An 18,607-nucleotide genomic window follows, 5' to 3' on the forward strand; every position below is an offset into this window, starting at 1 on the left:
TAACCTCTTAAATATATGTATTAACATTACTGAAAAAGTTAAAATCTCGCTCTAAACAAATTTTAATGCGATTAACAATTGCATTCTGTTTATTCACTTATACAATAACTTTGCATTTTATGAGAGAGAATTTTAATTTATGCGCCAAGTTACAAATTTCCATGGCTCATGTGACTTGACATAAGCACATCAAAGGTGCTGACATCGAAGTGACATTACTGTATGTACTTATGCTGTAATGCTGCTATGTATATCTTTTTAAATGCCAAAAAATAAGAGGAGTGGGGATGGCCGTCAAAAAATCGGCGGAAAAGTATAAATCGACTGCAGACGTGATGCAGATGTAGCAGTGCCATACAAACGCCCGATCAAAATATACCAGGAGATATTCGCTAATATTTTATAATAATAAAAAATATAAGTGATTGTGTTATAGCTGTATTATGTTATTTTATCGATTTGTGTTTATTTTATGTATTTATATAAATTTTGACACATTAATTTGTGTTTATGCTCAAATTAATAAATATAACAAGATTGAAAAAGTTAATAACAATGTTCTGCCCGCTTATATCGTTGCTTCGAGATTCAATCTTGTTAGCTCAATTGTATGTGGAAAAGAATTACAAAATTTTAAAGACGCTGTAGATCAACGAATATTATGGAGCTTAAAAAGTAAGTAAAATTATATATTTATTTTTTTTATTATGTAATTATAATTTTATGAAAAGAATCGATAATTAGAAGAAATTGGCGAACAATTAATAAATGATTGGGCGTCACGTGCGGAAAATCGTACCACACCAAAATTACGTGAAAAATGTCGACATGAAACCGAAATGGAGAGACGAATGCAACGGAATTGACGTAATTAACGTGATAGCTTGGCAATGTAATGGAAAGAGGGTCAGTCAGAACGAAAGTAAGATCGAAAACAACGCTAAAAATATCAAGACAATATTTAAAATATAATAAAATAATATATTAAAAAAATTAATATATTAAAAAAAATTAATTTATATTAAATTAATATATCAAAATAATATATTTAAAAAATTAAAGAAATAGAAAAAAATATAGATAAAAAGAAATATAGATCAGCATCATTAACGCAGCAAAATCGATTAATAATAATCGTAATAAGGTAAAGGATTTATAGTCTATGTAGGATTGACATGTGCGGCAGCAATCGATCGCGAGCGAGATGAATTAAATTATTATACAAGCGAACGATGCACCGACTTCGGCCGCCCGAATGAGAAAACGAGACAATGATAACACACTTCGATTTAATAAAATCGCGGCGTTTTCGGTTTATAATTTTCTGCAGAATATCTCGTCTTCGATGCGCACAATAACACTCGATATCCAGTGAGCAATAAATTACCAAAAAGAGTTTTTAAAGTATTCAGATTTAAGAAGTAGATATCCAACAATACCATCTGAGGGTGTTTGTTCAAATATATATATCCGATCAAATACCTCGCAATTAATCAAAGTTACGAAAAAGTTTAATAAGAGAAGTTTAATAAGAAGGTTAATAAGAGAAAGTTTAATACGAGAAAGTTTAATAAGAGAAATTTGCACGGCTCTTAGTCAGCTACAAAGCGCATGTAAAAAAAAATTTTTTACTCGTGACCTTTTTGAGTTATAAAGGTGAAAATGTCTTTTTAAATAAATAATATTTAATATTTAATATTTTAATATTTAATATTTAGATACTATAAAGATGCCGATTATCTCGTAAACGAGAAGTACATAGAGAAGATAGAGAAATACATAGTAGCAATTTTTTACTAGATATGATTGCAAATGACTTCTATTATATAATATAAATATGCAAAAAAAAATTATAGATATTCATTTTAAAAAACTATTTATCTTCATAACTCGAAAAGGTCACGAGTAAAAAAAATTTTTTACATTGACTTTTAAAAGATATGCCATTTTCTGGAAGTCTTTGATAGATACCGAAAAATCGAATGACTCGCAGCTCAAATTCGATGATATAAAAAATTACGCGATTTTTTAGTCAAGTCGCCGCGGCTTTTCCGTATCAAAGCGTTTGAAAAAGATATGTCGCCTTTTATTTGTAAAGTTAAATAAAATATTTATAATATTTAAAATATTTGTAAAGTTATAAATTTTCTTCAAATGATTTCAAGCGAGCGAAAAGCAGCGGTAACTTGATATTTTCGAATTTGAATCGCCGCGAGTCGTATGTGGCTTTTCGGTATCTATCAAAGAAGACGCATATCTTTTAAAAGTTGATTTTTAAAATGATTGCTCTTTAGTTGAACAGCTCTTCATAAGAAACAGTTCATCTCAAACAGTTCACAATGAACAGTAGTATTCATTGTTAATATGAATCTAGCGAGCGGCAGAACGAAAAATAAAAGAAACGATATTAAAATACAAAAGATTAAGTTTTTTTTGATGGTATAAATTAGTACAAATTCAGTCTATTGTATTTTTATACTTGATTTTCTTTTTTTTTTTATCGTGATCCTGCTTATTGTGGATTTATTATTAAGGTAGGAATGTTACGGTTTTTTTTTCGAAATTGAGCAGTCAACAACATTTGTACAATTTGTTTAGTTTTGCATTTGTGAAGCATCAACTCGTCAAGAAATTCTGTCCTAAAAATTGTGAATTCTCTTGCGAACATTGACTATTCTTGTTTGACATTGTTACTACTGAATAAATGTCTCAATTCTTTGTGACTGATCACGCATTTTATTCACTTTCCGTCCGATCTCCATCAGGTACTCTATATTTTTCAGCTACGAAAACTTTCTCGCATAAATCCAGCATCATTTTATATTTGTATATTTATTTTATAATTTTCAATTTTTAATTTTTAGATAAATTTTTAATTTTTAATATTATTTGTTTTAATTTAATGTTATTATTTTAAAAATTAAAACAACTATTTTGTGCAACAGTGTTTTCAATTAAAGTATTTCGATTTAAGCTTGCTAGATTTTTATTCTTGGTGTAATTATGAGGGCACAATTTTTTATATCACTATTTTTATTCTTACTTTTAAATATATTATTAATTATAAATATATGAAATATATTATTAATTATAAATATATTATATATTATTTTGTAGTATACTTTATACGATATAAAATCACTTGTAAAGCAGTTTTTTTTCATTTGTAATTCTTTATTTGGAACTTGATCTTATAATTAGTAAATAATATTTTTATTTAAATAACAATTACTTCTATATTTTTAAGTGCTGGATTCTAGCGGTGGATATAAATCAGGCTTTCTTCATGGAAATAATTATTGGCTAGGTAGTCATAAGCAATGTCTCGATATAATGAATACAGATCCTCTACCGATCGCAGAGCGGCATATATTAAATAATACAATATATCGTAATCCACAAGAAGAAATTCCACCTTTCAAAGTAAATTACTTTATTATTCATTTCAAACACAACAGTACTCTTCAATACCACATCAATTTATGGATTGAAGTAAGTTTTTAAAAGATAAGTATTATAAAATTAGCTAAACAGATTATTAAATTAAATTGAAGCTAGTAAATATATATTTACATAGATATTTTTAAAATTTTATTTTATAAAGTTTTAGCAATGATGTGTAATAAATTAATCCTAGATTTTGTATGTTCATTCTTATATATTAAAATACATCTTTCTTTTAAAAATTCTGTACATATTTGTGTATAGAATACAGTATATGTTTAAATTTCCCATTTTAATCAACAGCAATACTGTCAAAAACTATACAAAATAAAAAATTATTTGAAATAAAAGTTTCAGAACAATTATATTTATATATTACAATCAAGAAAAGACAAGAGTTGAAGAATGCACAAGCAAATTTCTCGTTACCATGTGACACTCGCTGATATATCTAGAGTATACATTTCACGTTCTAGGCTCGCTCATTCGCTAGATCTTCTTAATCAATATTTCAATAATTATTGCGAAAATTGCAAAGTATACATATTATATATATATATATATATATATATATATATATGTATATATAAAATTTAGTTTTAAATCAAAAACAGGTTTGGATTATATTTTCCGGAAGTGAAACCCTCCATAGAGAGGGGCGATTATATTCGCGCATGTTTTTTATGAGATGAAACGAAGTTCACTCTACATCTAATCTTGACCCTTGCTGAGAGTGAACTTTGCTTCGTTTTGCAAAGTACATACGTGGACACAATGGGTTCCATTTCCTCTCCCTTACTTGGGAGAAGTTCTACTTCCGGAAGATATAACCAAATCTAATCCAAATCTAATCGATTTAAAAATCAGAAATGATATTCGAAAATTATGTAAAATTCGTGAAACTTTTTTGTTTACAATTTTTTTAATAAACAACAAGCGACAATTAAAACTTTTTGAGGGTTACTCAGGACCTTGATAACTTATGTCAAGATTAAAGTTCATTAGTGAGGGTTAAGTTAAAATAAATATTTCCTGTTCTGAAATTATCAAATAATGTTTATTGATTTTTGTTCTTCAAAGATCGAATTATCAATATATCGAAGATTTAAAACTTTGAATTTTTAAATTTCAATCTTTGAAGGTTTTAATATCGAAGTTTCGAAGTGCGAATGTTGAAACCTTCGAAGTCTCATTAATCCTAGTATACATGTATGATATAGTAATATTAACTATACAAAATATTTTGTTTTAGGATATTGTTACGCTCGGTCTTTGTTTACCGGCATCATGTTCTATGAATGACTTAAATTTAATTCTGGAAAAAATATTTCGTGATAGAGCTTTTTTTGTTAATGACCTTTATTCTGTAGACTTCAAATTGGTCGAAATTAAAAATTTAAAATATAATCAGCAAGAGTTATTTAAGGATGCAATATTTTTTATCTGGTATGTCGAAAAATATATATAACAACGAACAAAATATATAATTAATAATAGCATAATAATAACTTTATCAATAATAATATAGAATAATAATTATTATATTTTATTAGTACATATTAATACATTTAAGATAAATATTTTTATATAACATCCAAATATTTTGAAATAACAAAATATATTTTTTGTATTTATTTTATAATTATAGTATTTTAGCGCTTACTTTTTCTATGATGATAATCGGAACAACATATGATATATTTGTGCATCAAAAATATTTCATCGTAACGGATAAAACTACCGCTAGTAAGTATCATATTTGAAATCACTTAAAAACTTTTTTTAACAACAGTTCTCCTTTAACAAGTTCGTCCGGCAAGCGAAAGACTCGGGTTCGATTCCCGATTCAGCGACTTCGCCCCGATATTTTTCCTGTCTACATCTCTCCAGGGGGGTAAAAGGGGGTGTTATAGAAGTCTCAAACCAAGAGAATCTATAACTTGGCATATGTGTATATGGCTTAAAAAATTTTTTCGCGAACTATTAATGTTCGAAATAATTTACGCATTGCCATCCGCGTTTTGTAGGCTCTTAGTGCTCTTTACTTAATTATCATGTTGTTAAATACATAGAGCCGTATTATTTACCAATTTATTTAGAACTACACGTTGAGCTGAAATGATCGTGTTCTCATTATTTCCACAGATTAATAAAAACGGACAGAAGAAGTATCGGTGTGGGGCTGAATAGCTCAGTGATAAGAGCAGTCGCCCGGCAAGCGAAAGACTCGGGTTCATTCCCGATTCAGCGACTTCGCCCCGATATTTTTCCTGTCTACATCTCTCCAGGGGGGTAAAAGGAGGTGTTATAGAAGTCTCAAACTAAGAGAATCTATAACTTGGCTATGTGTATATGTCTTAAAAAATTTGTTCGCGAACTATTAATGTTCGAAATAATTTACGCATTGCCATCCGCGTTTTGTAGGCTCTTAGTGCTCTTTACTTAATTATCATGTTGTTAAATATACTATTGTGAAAATTCTGTATTGCGATTCAGATATGAAGAATATATCCGAGAAAATGGAAATAACACCTTTACGTCGAGAAAGTAGAACTGGACAAATATTAATGTGTTTTTCCATATACACAAATACAAAAATAATATTAAACACGAAATTGAATGCTGACGAAATACCTGTCATTCACGGTTTAAAATTTTTAAGTATGAGTTGGATAATTATTTTCCATACCATATATTTCATGTCGAATTACATCGGTGAGTAATATAGAAAAAAACTTATAGAAATAATATATATATATATATATATATATATATATATATATATATATATACATATACAGGATGGGCCATTTTAATCTGTCCACTCAAATATCTTCAAACCTGTAAGTTTTAGAATAAAATTTTTTAGAAAAAAGTTTTTTGTTCTGAGGGGAACAGATGATAGGAATATTAGTTAGACCTTGGGTGGCATTGTTAAGATCATATCAAGGTTACATTGAATTTTTTAAATTGAAACCCCTATTTTTTTATTGCATATTCTTGTAGCTTATGTCGAGAGCTTTACAAAGCACTATATAATAAAGTATTTTTTCATTGTGTACTTTTCGAATTATAAGGCTTAAAATAATATCTCTTAATTTTATATAAACCATAAAATATCTAGTAAAATTCAATTTTTGATTATCTTACCTTAATAATTAATTTGAATTAACAATTACATATTCTTTTTTAAAAACAACTGTGTATTTTCTTTACACCAATTGATTATTCTCATTATTTTGTATATAAAAGTATTTGAGTGGACAGATTAAAATGGCCCAACCTGTATATATATCACGTTTTCGACGTATAATCACAGTCATCTATATTGTATACTAGACCGCTAACTTGCGTCAAATACATATACACATTTGTTTACTAAATTCTTACACGTGCGTAATGTTGGTAGACAGCAGTCACGTTTGTGATTGGTTGATGTTATATACAATGTATATAAGTATGTAATTTGTATATAAACTTACAGTTGAATAAAAGTTATCTTTAATATATAATAATATATAATAATATATAATCTTCTTTATTTTTAATTAAAGAATTGTTATAGCCTTTAAAAATAAAATATATCAAAAAATATTTAAAATGTATATGATATAATTAAAATCAAGATTTAAAATATAGAAAATTAAAAATATATAAAGATTAAAAATATATGTATGTAACATTTATATATATTTATATTTATTTTATTACAAAATTAAAAGTTTGTGATGTAAACAGTACAATTTTAAGATGAAAACTTAAATATTAGCTGATTATAGATCCATCATATTAGTTTTCTACCAATATTACGCATACGCGACCGTCATATTACACGGTTTTCGGAGACATTTTATATATAAAATCAATGAGAGTTAGCGATCTAATTATAGTATAAATATATGTGCGTATAATAGAGATTATTTCGTATAGATAATAAAACATCAATATTGAAAAGCACCTTAAACTTCTTCGGTCACGTATCAGTCAATACAGTATCAGTGGAAACTTACTTTTTTTCAAGTGGGCTTTTAGTATCTTATTTATATTTGAAGGACAAAATGAACAAAAGAAAAGTTACATCGACTAATTACAAAGAAAAATTAAATGAATTCTTTATTCATGTAATAAAAAGATTTATTCGGTACGTTTTTCATTATCATTACTTATACAGACAATAAACAAGAACAATGCATATAAAAAAACAATTTACAAATAAAATAGATATTTCTTTTTTTTGTTTTTTCTGTTTATATATTTTGATATATTTCAAAATTATTTATTTTAAGGTTGACACCTGCATACATGATGATGATAGGAATCCTGCAATTAAATTCGACTTGGTACGACAAAAATTCACACTTTCCAACTGATATGCATAATTGCGCACAATATTGGTGGAAAAATCTTTTATACATAAATAATCTGTTCGATTCAGATAGAATGGTATATAATCATATTTAAAATATAATTAGTTGTATTATTTACAAAACATTAAAATTTTTATATAATTCAAATATATTATTTTAAAAATATTAAAATTTTATAGTGTATGATTTGGAGTTGGTATTTAGCCAATGATATGCAATACTTTATAATTGCTACAATACTATTGATTTTGTCAACTATGTAAGTTGATTTATTTATAAGTTGAAGGTATTATAATCAACATATGCTGGGCATACAAATAAATATATATTGCTAATTTCAGATACTTTTACATGAGTGTTTTCATATTGGGTACACTTTTAATAGGTTCTATTGTGCTTACCGGTTATATTTCATATAGTTATGAATATATCCCGACGTAAGTGATAAAAATGCTAATTAGAATATGTTAAGACGCTTATAAGATATTATGTTAAGAATATGAAATGTTATGCTAATTATGAGAATAATTAAATAAACTCTATTTTTATTGCAGATTAGATGAACTATACAGACTTAGAAGTATCATCTACTTCCCTCCATGGATCAGAATAGGACCATATATTATTGGCATAATTACAGGTTATATCATAAGAAGACTAAATAAAAAGTTGGGTTTCTTCTTTAAAAAAGTAAAGTATAATTTTATTCTTATATGAATTTAATGAAAAAAATAAACACTTAAACAATTATTAAAATAATTATAAAATACATAAATAGATTATCCTGATTAATTACTTATATATTAATTACTAGATTATAGATTACTATATATAGATTAATTACTTATATATTAATTTTTGTATATTAATATATTTATATTTTAATTAAATATTTATACATATATTTATATTAATATATTTATATATTAATATGAAGCAAAAATATATATAAAATTATTATATTATATATAATGTTCTCATCAATTTCAATAAACTTGAAATACGTGATCAAAATTATAATTGAGTAACGTTCGAAGATTTTAATTGTAATTGTTTATTACAGATAAGTAAATTAATCGTAGTGCTTTGAATATGAAATAATGTTTAAAAATATATAGCTTTGCAAAGATTTTCGAATTTTCACGTAAAACAAAATCCTTATATCAACCTATGTCTCATAAATGTGAAATAAAATTTAAGAATAATACAGTTTTATATACATTTTTGACTTTTCACATAACAAATTTCCAAAGTGATATTTACATCATAAATTCTCAATTCTTAAATTACGTGCCGTAATGAAAACACTTAGAATTTTTTCAAAAAAAATTTAAAAAAATACGCACTTTGATTTTGTGCAAGTACACATAAAAATTTTAATATTATGACATTTGTTGATTTGTTAATCATTAAATTATCATTGTAGCTATTTTTGTACTATGTATATCAGCATTTTTTTATTAAAAAAAATCTGGATCCTCATTATTTTCGAAAGTTAAGAATTTAATAAGATTAAAGAAATGAGAAAGAGAAAAACAAAGAAAAAACTTAGAAAAAAAGTAAAAATACAAAAATTAATCTTGTATTATTATATTATTTTTATTTTATATTATTTTGCTATTTTTATCTTATACTATTTTTAATAAAAAATATGTAGGAAACAAAAGAATAACATTTAGAATATATTTATTTACGAAAAAAACACTGAAAGGAAGACATAATAATAGACACTCGCTATCTTCTTTTTGATTATTTTCTGATTTACAAAGAGTAAATTTCTATTTTTGGATATAAAGATTTTATTGCAAAGAAAAGTTATTAAAAATGAAAACAATATATATCTGAAATAATATATCTGAAACAATATATATCCGAAAACAATATATTTTAAATTTTAATTAATTAATTTACAATCCAAAAAATCTATAATCTATAATTTAAATCGCTAAAATGCATTTTAATTTTTATCAACCTTACTGCGTTTTTTTGTTTGAACTGATTATTGCTCAAATAATTTGAAGTGTACTTTACAAATTCAATATCATAAGAATCTACTATTTAGGATCATTTATCTAAATAACTCTTATAATATTTGTTATTATATTATATTTTTTCAACTTTTCTATTAATTTATTTAAATATTTTATTACTTAAATAGATAATTAAAAATCTGACTTCATAAACAGCGATCTAAAAAATGTTTATATCTTGCATTAAATTTTGTTTCTTATGCATTTTTATTGTATTTATTGATGATAAGAAAATGAAAATTGACAATAAATGATTCTTAATAAATCTACCTAATCGAAAAAAAGCTCAAAAACTAATTCTATCCATATTACACACACGCGCGCGCACGCACACGTACACGTACACGTACACGTACACACACAATACACACACACACACAAATTTTTTAAATTCTATATTTGTATTATTCTTGTCACATTATAATATTTTATATCTAAAGCATTTTTTTTTCAGGAAACTGTAATTTTATGTTGGTGTTTTGGTAGCGCGTGTAATATTTTTGCAGTAATAGGCCTTTATAAACGAAATATATCTATTCTATATTCTGCTATCTATACTGCTTTGAGTAGAACACTTTGGGCTATAGGCCTAGCATGGATTGTAATAGCGTGTTCTTCTAAGCATGGTGGTTAGTATATGTGTTCCATGGCTCCTCTCATAAGGAACGGGGCAAGAGGAACGTAAAAGTATATAGTCATAGCGTTATCAGCGATTGACTACCACTGATTTATCGATCTAATTATCGATCACAAAAAAACTCTATTTTAAATAAAATTCTGAATTTTTTATATATTAATGTCGTTTTAATGTTATTTATTTTGATTTAATTTTCTGATAATTGTTATAAGTCGAATGCGTATATTTTTATTCAGCGTACTTTTTTGCGGTGATCGAAAATTGAATCAATAAATTAAAACTATTTGATCACTAGTGCCATAGCTATACTTCTACGTCCCCCTTGCCTCGCGAAAAGAACGAATCGTTATCGCGTACTATACCATATACCATATTGCATAACTTGTCTATCATTTAATTTATTTTTAATTTACTCTTTTATAAGTTTTACTTTCAATAAATGCTGGCATAAAGCATGAAAAATAATTACATAATTGTAAAAATTTTATTGGTATCATCACACATGTACATAGATATATAAGTTTTATTTTGTTACAGGTGTCATAAATCAGTTATTATCGTTTAAAGTCTTCATCCCTCTTAGCAGGCTTACTTATTGTGTTTATCTTATAAATCCTTTTATCATAGAATCAATTCGTTTATCTAGTGAGACATCCATTCACTTCGAAATTCTGTCTACAGTAAGTAAAGATTATCTCTAAAATTCTATCATTAACGAAGAACTTTTTAACATTTATTATCAATTTTTAGGTTTTTATGTTTATAGGACATTTTGTGACTAGTTACCTTTGCGCTTATGCATTGTCCTTAATGACAGAAGTACCATATATCTTACTTATGCGAATGTTTCTTCAATCTCGCAATAATAAAAAATATAAGCACTTAAAATCGTGATTTTGTATGTAAAATTACGATTTTATGTGTTTATATTTTTGCACATATACAAAATTACGATTTTATGTGCTTATATTTTGCACATGTGTGTGTGTGTGTGTGTGTGTATGTACAAAGTGTTCGATAATTTTCATACACCCAAGTAGTATGCAAGTAGAGCCGATTAAACTGATTGTGAGTAGAAAAGTCCTCTCTATCGTTTTGTGATCTTTGCAATAATTAATGGGAAATTAAGTAGAAACGCTTCGGCAAGTATTATTGAATATCCTATATAATACTAAATAAAATTATATGTATATATGTAATATTAAAATGTATGTAATGTCAAAATATACTAATTTAAGTACTACAAATATGGTAATTTATTTTTTCTTGTTTCATTGACTGTCATGTTTAAAAATGAGAAACTCGATGAAAAAGATTATTTTTTTCAAATAAAATTCATTTTTGGATCAATGAGTATATTAACAAACAAAATTAAGGTTTTGGAATAAAGAAATCTGAATAATCAGTTGTCGTTTCTCTCAGCGAAGAACTGACAGAGAGCAATCAAAAATGCATTCGAAATATTTCTATAAACACATTTGATAATGTATTTCAAAGTTTTCGAAAACGGTTGCAATTCTGTGTCGATTCTGATGAACAACATTGATGTATATCATTAGTTCATGTGCGCAAGCAAACTTTTCGCCCCTTTTTATAATATGTTATTTCAATTATTAAAAGACTATATTTTTTTCATATATATTGTAATAAAATTTTAAAAATTTCTTCTACAAAATGGCGTTCCATTCATTTCGTTCGATCTATTTATTACAAATTATTAATAACGGCCTACTTATTATTAATAACCATTAAGACGATCGCCACCAGGAATCAGTCACTCGTACCTTACGTCGAATTTATGTCGAAAGAAGTTTGCGATATCTGCATTATTCCAGTGTTAAATCTTGAAGGTGTGGAGTTACGCATGAGTTGGGTGAAATCGGGTGGTTCGAGCGTTTCTGAACGGTATATCTGTCAATGTATACATTATTGAAGAGAAGCTAAGAAAGACGGTGGCGGCGGTAGCAGACGATAAAAAAAAGAGTCACGTTAATCTATTGTACCTGAGCGATATAACACGCGGCACATCAGCTATTTCGCGTGTATCTGTCTCGTCTAGTTGGTCGCAAGTTCGACGACGACATAAGGCGCATATATACGATCGGTAAGTATTCGATTCGAGAAAGAGAACGCGTATACGTGCTCTCTGAAAAAAAAATACGACAAGCCAATAACGAAATATTTAATTTATTATTCGTTTTTTTATATGCATGCATTATTTTTTTATATGCATGCATATGCATGCATTATTTCTACACGAGCGACTCATTGCGTAGAAAATTCAACGATTGCGTGATCGTTCTTCCGAGCGAGAATGACAAATGAATGATAATTATAATAGGAGGAGCAACTTTTCGTCGCTGATTTGAATGCGTGTTGGAGAAGAAAGAGGATGAAAGAATATTAAATACATCATTCAGCATCATAAGATGTACGACATAGGGTATTACGCGTTGCGTATTTGATGATACTAAATCAGCGTATAGACCTGTATGCTGATTTAACGTCATCAAATACGCAACGCGTGTCTTATCGCGGCGAGGATTGCATCTCGTGATTCGTTTGCGAATTATACGATTTAACTTACGCGTAAAATCGATTCTCTGTACCGAAGTACTGAGGATGGATGAACGAGAAATATTCACGAGCGCTATTATGTGTGAGAGAAACCGTTCAAACCGGACGACATTCACGTGCATAGATAAAATAAATTTAAAAATAAATTTAAAGTAATTCTTATATAAAAAATTTTTGTGCTTGTCCTTACATTAAAATAATATTAACATATATATTTTGTACATTATAGTAGTAAAATTAAGTCGTTTGCAGACAAACAAATTAACAAAATTAAATAGTTATTATTTTTGTAAGCTATATTTTTATTTGCTTTAAAGAAATTTACCATTACTTTTTTCTACATTTAATATTTCTTTCCCGCACAAGGCTCAATAATATAATAATAAACACATGCATGAATTTAAAACGTCCATAAAAAAATATGCACATATTTATATAATTCCATAATTTAATATAAAATTAAAATTACATAGAAATTACATTAATGATATTATCACTTTATTAAAAAAAAAAACAAAAAATAAGTAGTAGTAATAATTTATTATATATGATGACATAAGGAAAGGTCGACAAAGTCGCATTAACATTAAAAAATTCCATACTTTAAATATTTTATTAAAATATACATTTTTTCGTCCAGAATATAAAAGGAAATATTATATACACTTGTTTCCTGAAAGGTTTGCGCAATAATGATCATAGTAACAAACTTGATTTTAGCTGTAATAATAATACGTTCGCAGTAATATATATATATATATATATATATATATATATATATATATATATATATATATAATAGTACGCATAATCTCCCAATTACCAGCACGAAGGAGAGACGCGATCATTTATAATCTAAAATTATAAATAATAATATATTAATTATATATTAATTTATGATTTGTGCAAATTTGTTCACAAATTTTCAAAGAGAAGTGTACTAAATATAAATCTTAATTTATAAAAAAAAATATAAATTTTTTGTCAACTGGCGTAATAAAATTTCTCATATACTGTTCTTTATAACTGGTCATAGTCATAAGTAGAAAAAAGAATTTTTCTAACAATCCCAAAAGATACTTCTTCAATATTGGCTAATTGATATAAGAGAAAAAAGGTATCTAATTGTTACTGCGAAATTATTTATTATTTTTTTTCTCATAATATATGCAAATATATATTTAACCCTTTACCGATATTTCTCATTGTATTGTTAGTAAAGTTTCAATTATATATAAACATATATATAATCTGTATCGTTTCTATAAATAAATATCACCATTTTTGTGTGCAGGCTTTGTTTAATTGATTTTGATAAGAATTTTGATAAGCAGAGTGGATCGATAAAGGATTAAAAAGCGTCTCAAGTCATTGCTATTTGGAGTAAAACGAATTGCAAATTTTTTAATTATAATATATTTAAATTTATGCATCTCTCTTCTCTAATTCATAAACTTCTCTTGTAAGCAAGTTTATTTTGTGCATTATACTAATATGCAATATATTTATTTATATGTATTTTATGTGAATTCTAAATATTGTCTCTCTTATTTTCTTTTTTTATTTTTCCTCTTTATTCATAATTTCTTTTCAATATATATATTCGATAAATAACAGAGTAATCATATTTTGTCCAATATAATAATTTTGACTATATCATATTTATGATATTTTCCATATCACTATGTTTAAAATTATAATCACATAATTCACAAAGTATACATATATTGTATATATACAAAATGTTCTAAGTATCTAATTTTCGATGTTATATGAAATATCACTCATTTAACACAATACGCATATATAATATGTAACTCATTAAGAGAGGCATTAATGATAGATAATTAAGAAATTGCAAATTATTCATATTCTAGTTATTTTGAGATGTGTCTAATATATAGATAAAATTCCTTTTAAATAAAAAATATTTAATTTTCCAGGATACTTCTTTGGCTAGTCTCCTTGCTTGAATTGTAATCTTATCATTACTCTGTCATTTTTTTATTATTTATATGATAAACTGTCATAGTATAAACTGACACTTGTGTAACATATATAAATATATATATGTATGTACTTTGAATGAAGGATAAAATTTATATCACATCCTAAAATATTGTATTTTACAATTTTTCTCATTTTATCATGAACGTGAACAGCAAGGCACATTTAAGGCCTTTATTGCTATACTGACAAGATAATGATTAAAAAACACAACGAGGAAATTATAAGAGATGCTTTTTACATTGGTACTGTAAAATCTCTTTTATTTAAAATGTTTCTTTGAATAAAATTTTGATATAAAGGGAATTCTCAAATGTGAAGATAAAAATTCATTATTCTCAATATGCATTAATTTCAATAAATCTCTGCATTTTTTCAACTTTCAATTATTTAATTATTATTTTCTAATTGTGTAATCTATAGAGTTAATCTTAAATTCGTCGCAATCTCTAAATATCGAAAATAACGCTTCTCTGCTTAATTATGTCATATTTGGCGTAATTATATATATTTTATATATATATATATATATATATATATATATATATCGTAAAAAATTAATGGATTTATTGTAGCATATATATATATATATATATATATATATATATATATATAGCTAATAAAATATGTGCATATTGAAGCATCGATTACATCCGAGAAAGAGACTATGATTCGTACATTTGAAATAAACGTAACAGAGTATAGACATCACTAGAGAAGTGTCCGCGTTTATGTGAGTTTAACGTTATAAAAACTATTCATTATCCTACTTGTGAATCGCAATAATTATATTCTCTATAACAATGTTCAATATTCAGAATGTATTTCAAGCATTGAAAACAGACACTTTGTGCAATTCAAACAAGATATAGAAATATTTTTATTTCAAAAAAGAATTAACGAAATTATACATATATATATATATATATATATATATATATATATATATATATATATATACAGGATGTTTCATAAATGATGGGCAAAACTTCAGGACTGGATTCCTAATGTTTAGAGAAGAAAAAAGCTATATCAACATAAATCCGAAAATAATTAATTTATAAATTATTAAAGTATTTACAATTTTTATGATACAATTCTTAGAAGAAATGCTCAATATGTTTATCTCCTGTCTCAATACAAGCCTCAATTCGTCATTTCAGATGATATGCGCTATGCGAATTCGGGAACATGTTCGCGATTCAAATGAAATGACGAGCTTAGACTTGTATTGAAACAGGAGGTGGACATATTGAACATTTTCTTTAGGCAATATGAGAATTATGTTATAAAAACCTTAATATAACTAAACTGAACAGAAACTAATTATTTCCGAACTTATGTTGGTATAACATTTTTTTCTTAAGCATTAAGAATCTATTCCTGAAGTTTTGCCAATCATGAAACACCCTATATACACATACAGGGTGTTTTTAAATAAGTGCGACAAATTTTAAGAGATTTTTGTTGAAAATGGAGGTTTTTTAATTTAAAAAATTTTTTTATATTGGTTTTTGTTCCATTTTTTCAATATTTACTCTAATTTTGTTTTACTTGCTTTTTTCTTTTATTTTAAAATTTAACTTCTCGAAAACCATGCTGTATACCAGGCTAATGTAATAACAGAAACCTAAATAAACCTAAAATAATAGAAACTTAATTTTCACTTCTCCCTTTAAAGAAATGTAATCTTTAGAGAAGGATATAGAAATGTATGTTTATATGAAAAGCCCCCTTCACACATTTTCGACAAAGAATCATCTCCTAAAATTTTTCACACTTATTTAGAAATATTCTGTGTATATATACATTAAAGTTGCAACGAATAATATATTCGGTACTTAACTGAATACCGAATATTAGGCCAAGTCAGTCGAATATTCGATAAATATTAGGCAACTCTAAAAGAGCGTGCAACATTTTCGACCACGCTTCCTTGCATCTTTGTGCACGTTTTGACAAGTTCGTGCACTTAGTATTTCCAAATTATTTGGCAAAATTTGGTGCGATTTATTTCTGTGCTCTCAGAAGTGTTATATGCCAATAGTGTTATATGCCAATAGATTTTTTAAGCATATATACAAGAAAAAAAGAAATAGTCTGCTTCCTTCCAATGCAGAAAATTTTTCTTCCTAATTTGCCGTTGCACGATTTTAATTATGATTAATTTTAAAACCAAGAAAGTATACTTGATGAATATTTTTTCTTTGTTTGAATTGATGGATTATATTTTGTTGTTTTCTACAATTTAAAAAAATTATTTTGTTATTTTTAAAAGATTAAAATTAAGTCAAAGAAAATTTTGTTTAAATATTAAAAATTTTATCAATATATTGAATTTTAAATTGATATAAATTTATTATTTTGATATAATATTAATTATTTTTACATTGATAACCATAAAATTTGTTTTTTTTTGTTTAAAATTACTATGTATTAAATAAATATATAGATATAACATAAATACGTTATTTAATTTTATTTTATTAGACATAAATAAGCAAAACAGATATACTCGAGTATGTTAAAACTATGCATCTGCGACTGAAGTAACAGTCTATTTTATTATTTCCTTCAATTTGAACTAAAAATATTTGATATCAGACGAATAGTGAATTAATTGCCGAATAGACATAGTATCGACTAGTTAATTGAATATTCATTGCAACTCTAATATATATATATATATATATATATATATATATATATATATATATATATATACAGGGTGATTCAGAACTCATGGTACAAACTTTAAGGGGTGATAGAGTACTCTAACGATCATTTTTTGTATAGGAATGTATGGGCGCAAGTGATATGTTGAGGCACAAACAGGAAATAGACATGAAAGAAAAGATAAATTGTTTACTTACAGCGTCGTTGACAAGTGCTTTTTTATAGCAATGTTTACAATAATTGCTCAAAATTGCGTCCACCAACAGTAATACATGCTTGGCAGTTACCATTTGCAGCCCCGTACATTAGATGCATGTCTGCCTTCTCGGCATTCGTAAGGTCTCTCATCACGGACGACAGCACAGTCGAGAATGGCGTGAGAATTTTGAACAATTATTGTAAACATTGCTGTAAGTAAACAATTTATCTTTTCTTTCATGTCTATTTTCTGTGTTTGTGCCTCAACGCGTCACTTGCGCCTATACATTCCTATACAAAAAATGATTGTTAGAGTGTGCTCTACCACTCCTTAAAGTTTGTACCGTGAGTTCTGAATCACCCTATATATGATATCGTGATAAGTAAAAATGAACATTATGCAAAATTATGCATAAATTCTCAAAATTTGAAAAAAAGAGACTTTAGATGCCTTTTATATTGTGGTTTCTGTTTATGATATGTTCCATCACAGTTATGTGCATGATACAAGTATATAATAATGCAGTAATTATACAAATCGGTGATTCATGTCTATTATGAATTAGATAGTTTTACAATAATATCATATGCTGAACTAAATAAAGATTTCGTGCGATAAATAAGAGATAAGTAGCGCTATATCTTACTAAAAGTTGCTTACAATTAGTAAG

The 18,607-nt window shown here is 26.2% G+C and overlaps 1 protein-coding gene across 1 annotated transcript; it reads left to right on the top strand.

Annotated features, from left to right (window-relative positions):
* The first annotated feature begins 443 nt into the window (after positions 1–443).
* LOC105254398 (nose resistant to fluoxetine protein 6-like) lies at positions 444–11,372 on the top strand. Its single transcript, XM_025408743.1, has 13 exons — positions 444–675; positions 3,248–3,492; positions 4,697–4,890; positions 5,093–5,190; positions 5,941–6,159; positions 7,375–7,585; positions 7,731–7,887; positions 7,991–8,070; positions 8,153–8,248; positions 8,366–8,501; positions 10,296–10,470; positions 11,016–11,158; positions 11,229–11,372. The coding sequence occupies exons 1-13, from the start codon at positions 444–446 to the stop codon at positions 11,370–11,372; spliced, it is 2,130 nt and encodes a 709-aa protein (XP_025264528.1).
* Positions 11,373–18,607: the final 7,235 nt, after the last annotated feature.

Source organism: Camponotus floridanus, unplaced genomic scaffold (assembly GCF_003227725.1).
Source record: "Camponotus floridanus strain SB8 unplaced genomic scaffold, Cflo_v7.5 scaffold23, whole genome shotgun sequence".
NCBI lineage: Eukaryota > Metazoa > Arthropoda > Insecta > Hymenoptera > Formicidae > Camponotus > Camponotus floridanus.

What these genes read in the sequence shown, in the direction of transcription:
- LOC105254398 (XM_025408743.1), top strand. Translation starts at nt 444, where the DNA reads ATGTTATTTTATCGATTTGTGTTTATTTTATGTATTTATATAAATTTT. An exon ending in ACATCAATTTATGGATTGAA is followed by an intron (nt 3,493 to 4,696) that starts GTAAGTTTTTAA and finishes ATTTTGTTTTAG; the next exon opens with GATATTGTTACGCTCGGTCT. An exon ending in TGGGTTTCTTCTTTAAAAAA is followed by an intron (nt 8,502 to 10,295) that starts GTAAAGTATAAT and finishes TTTTTTTTTCAG; the next exon opens with GAAACTGTAATTTTATGTTG.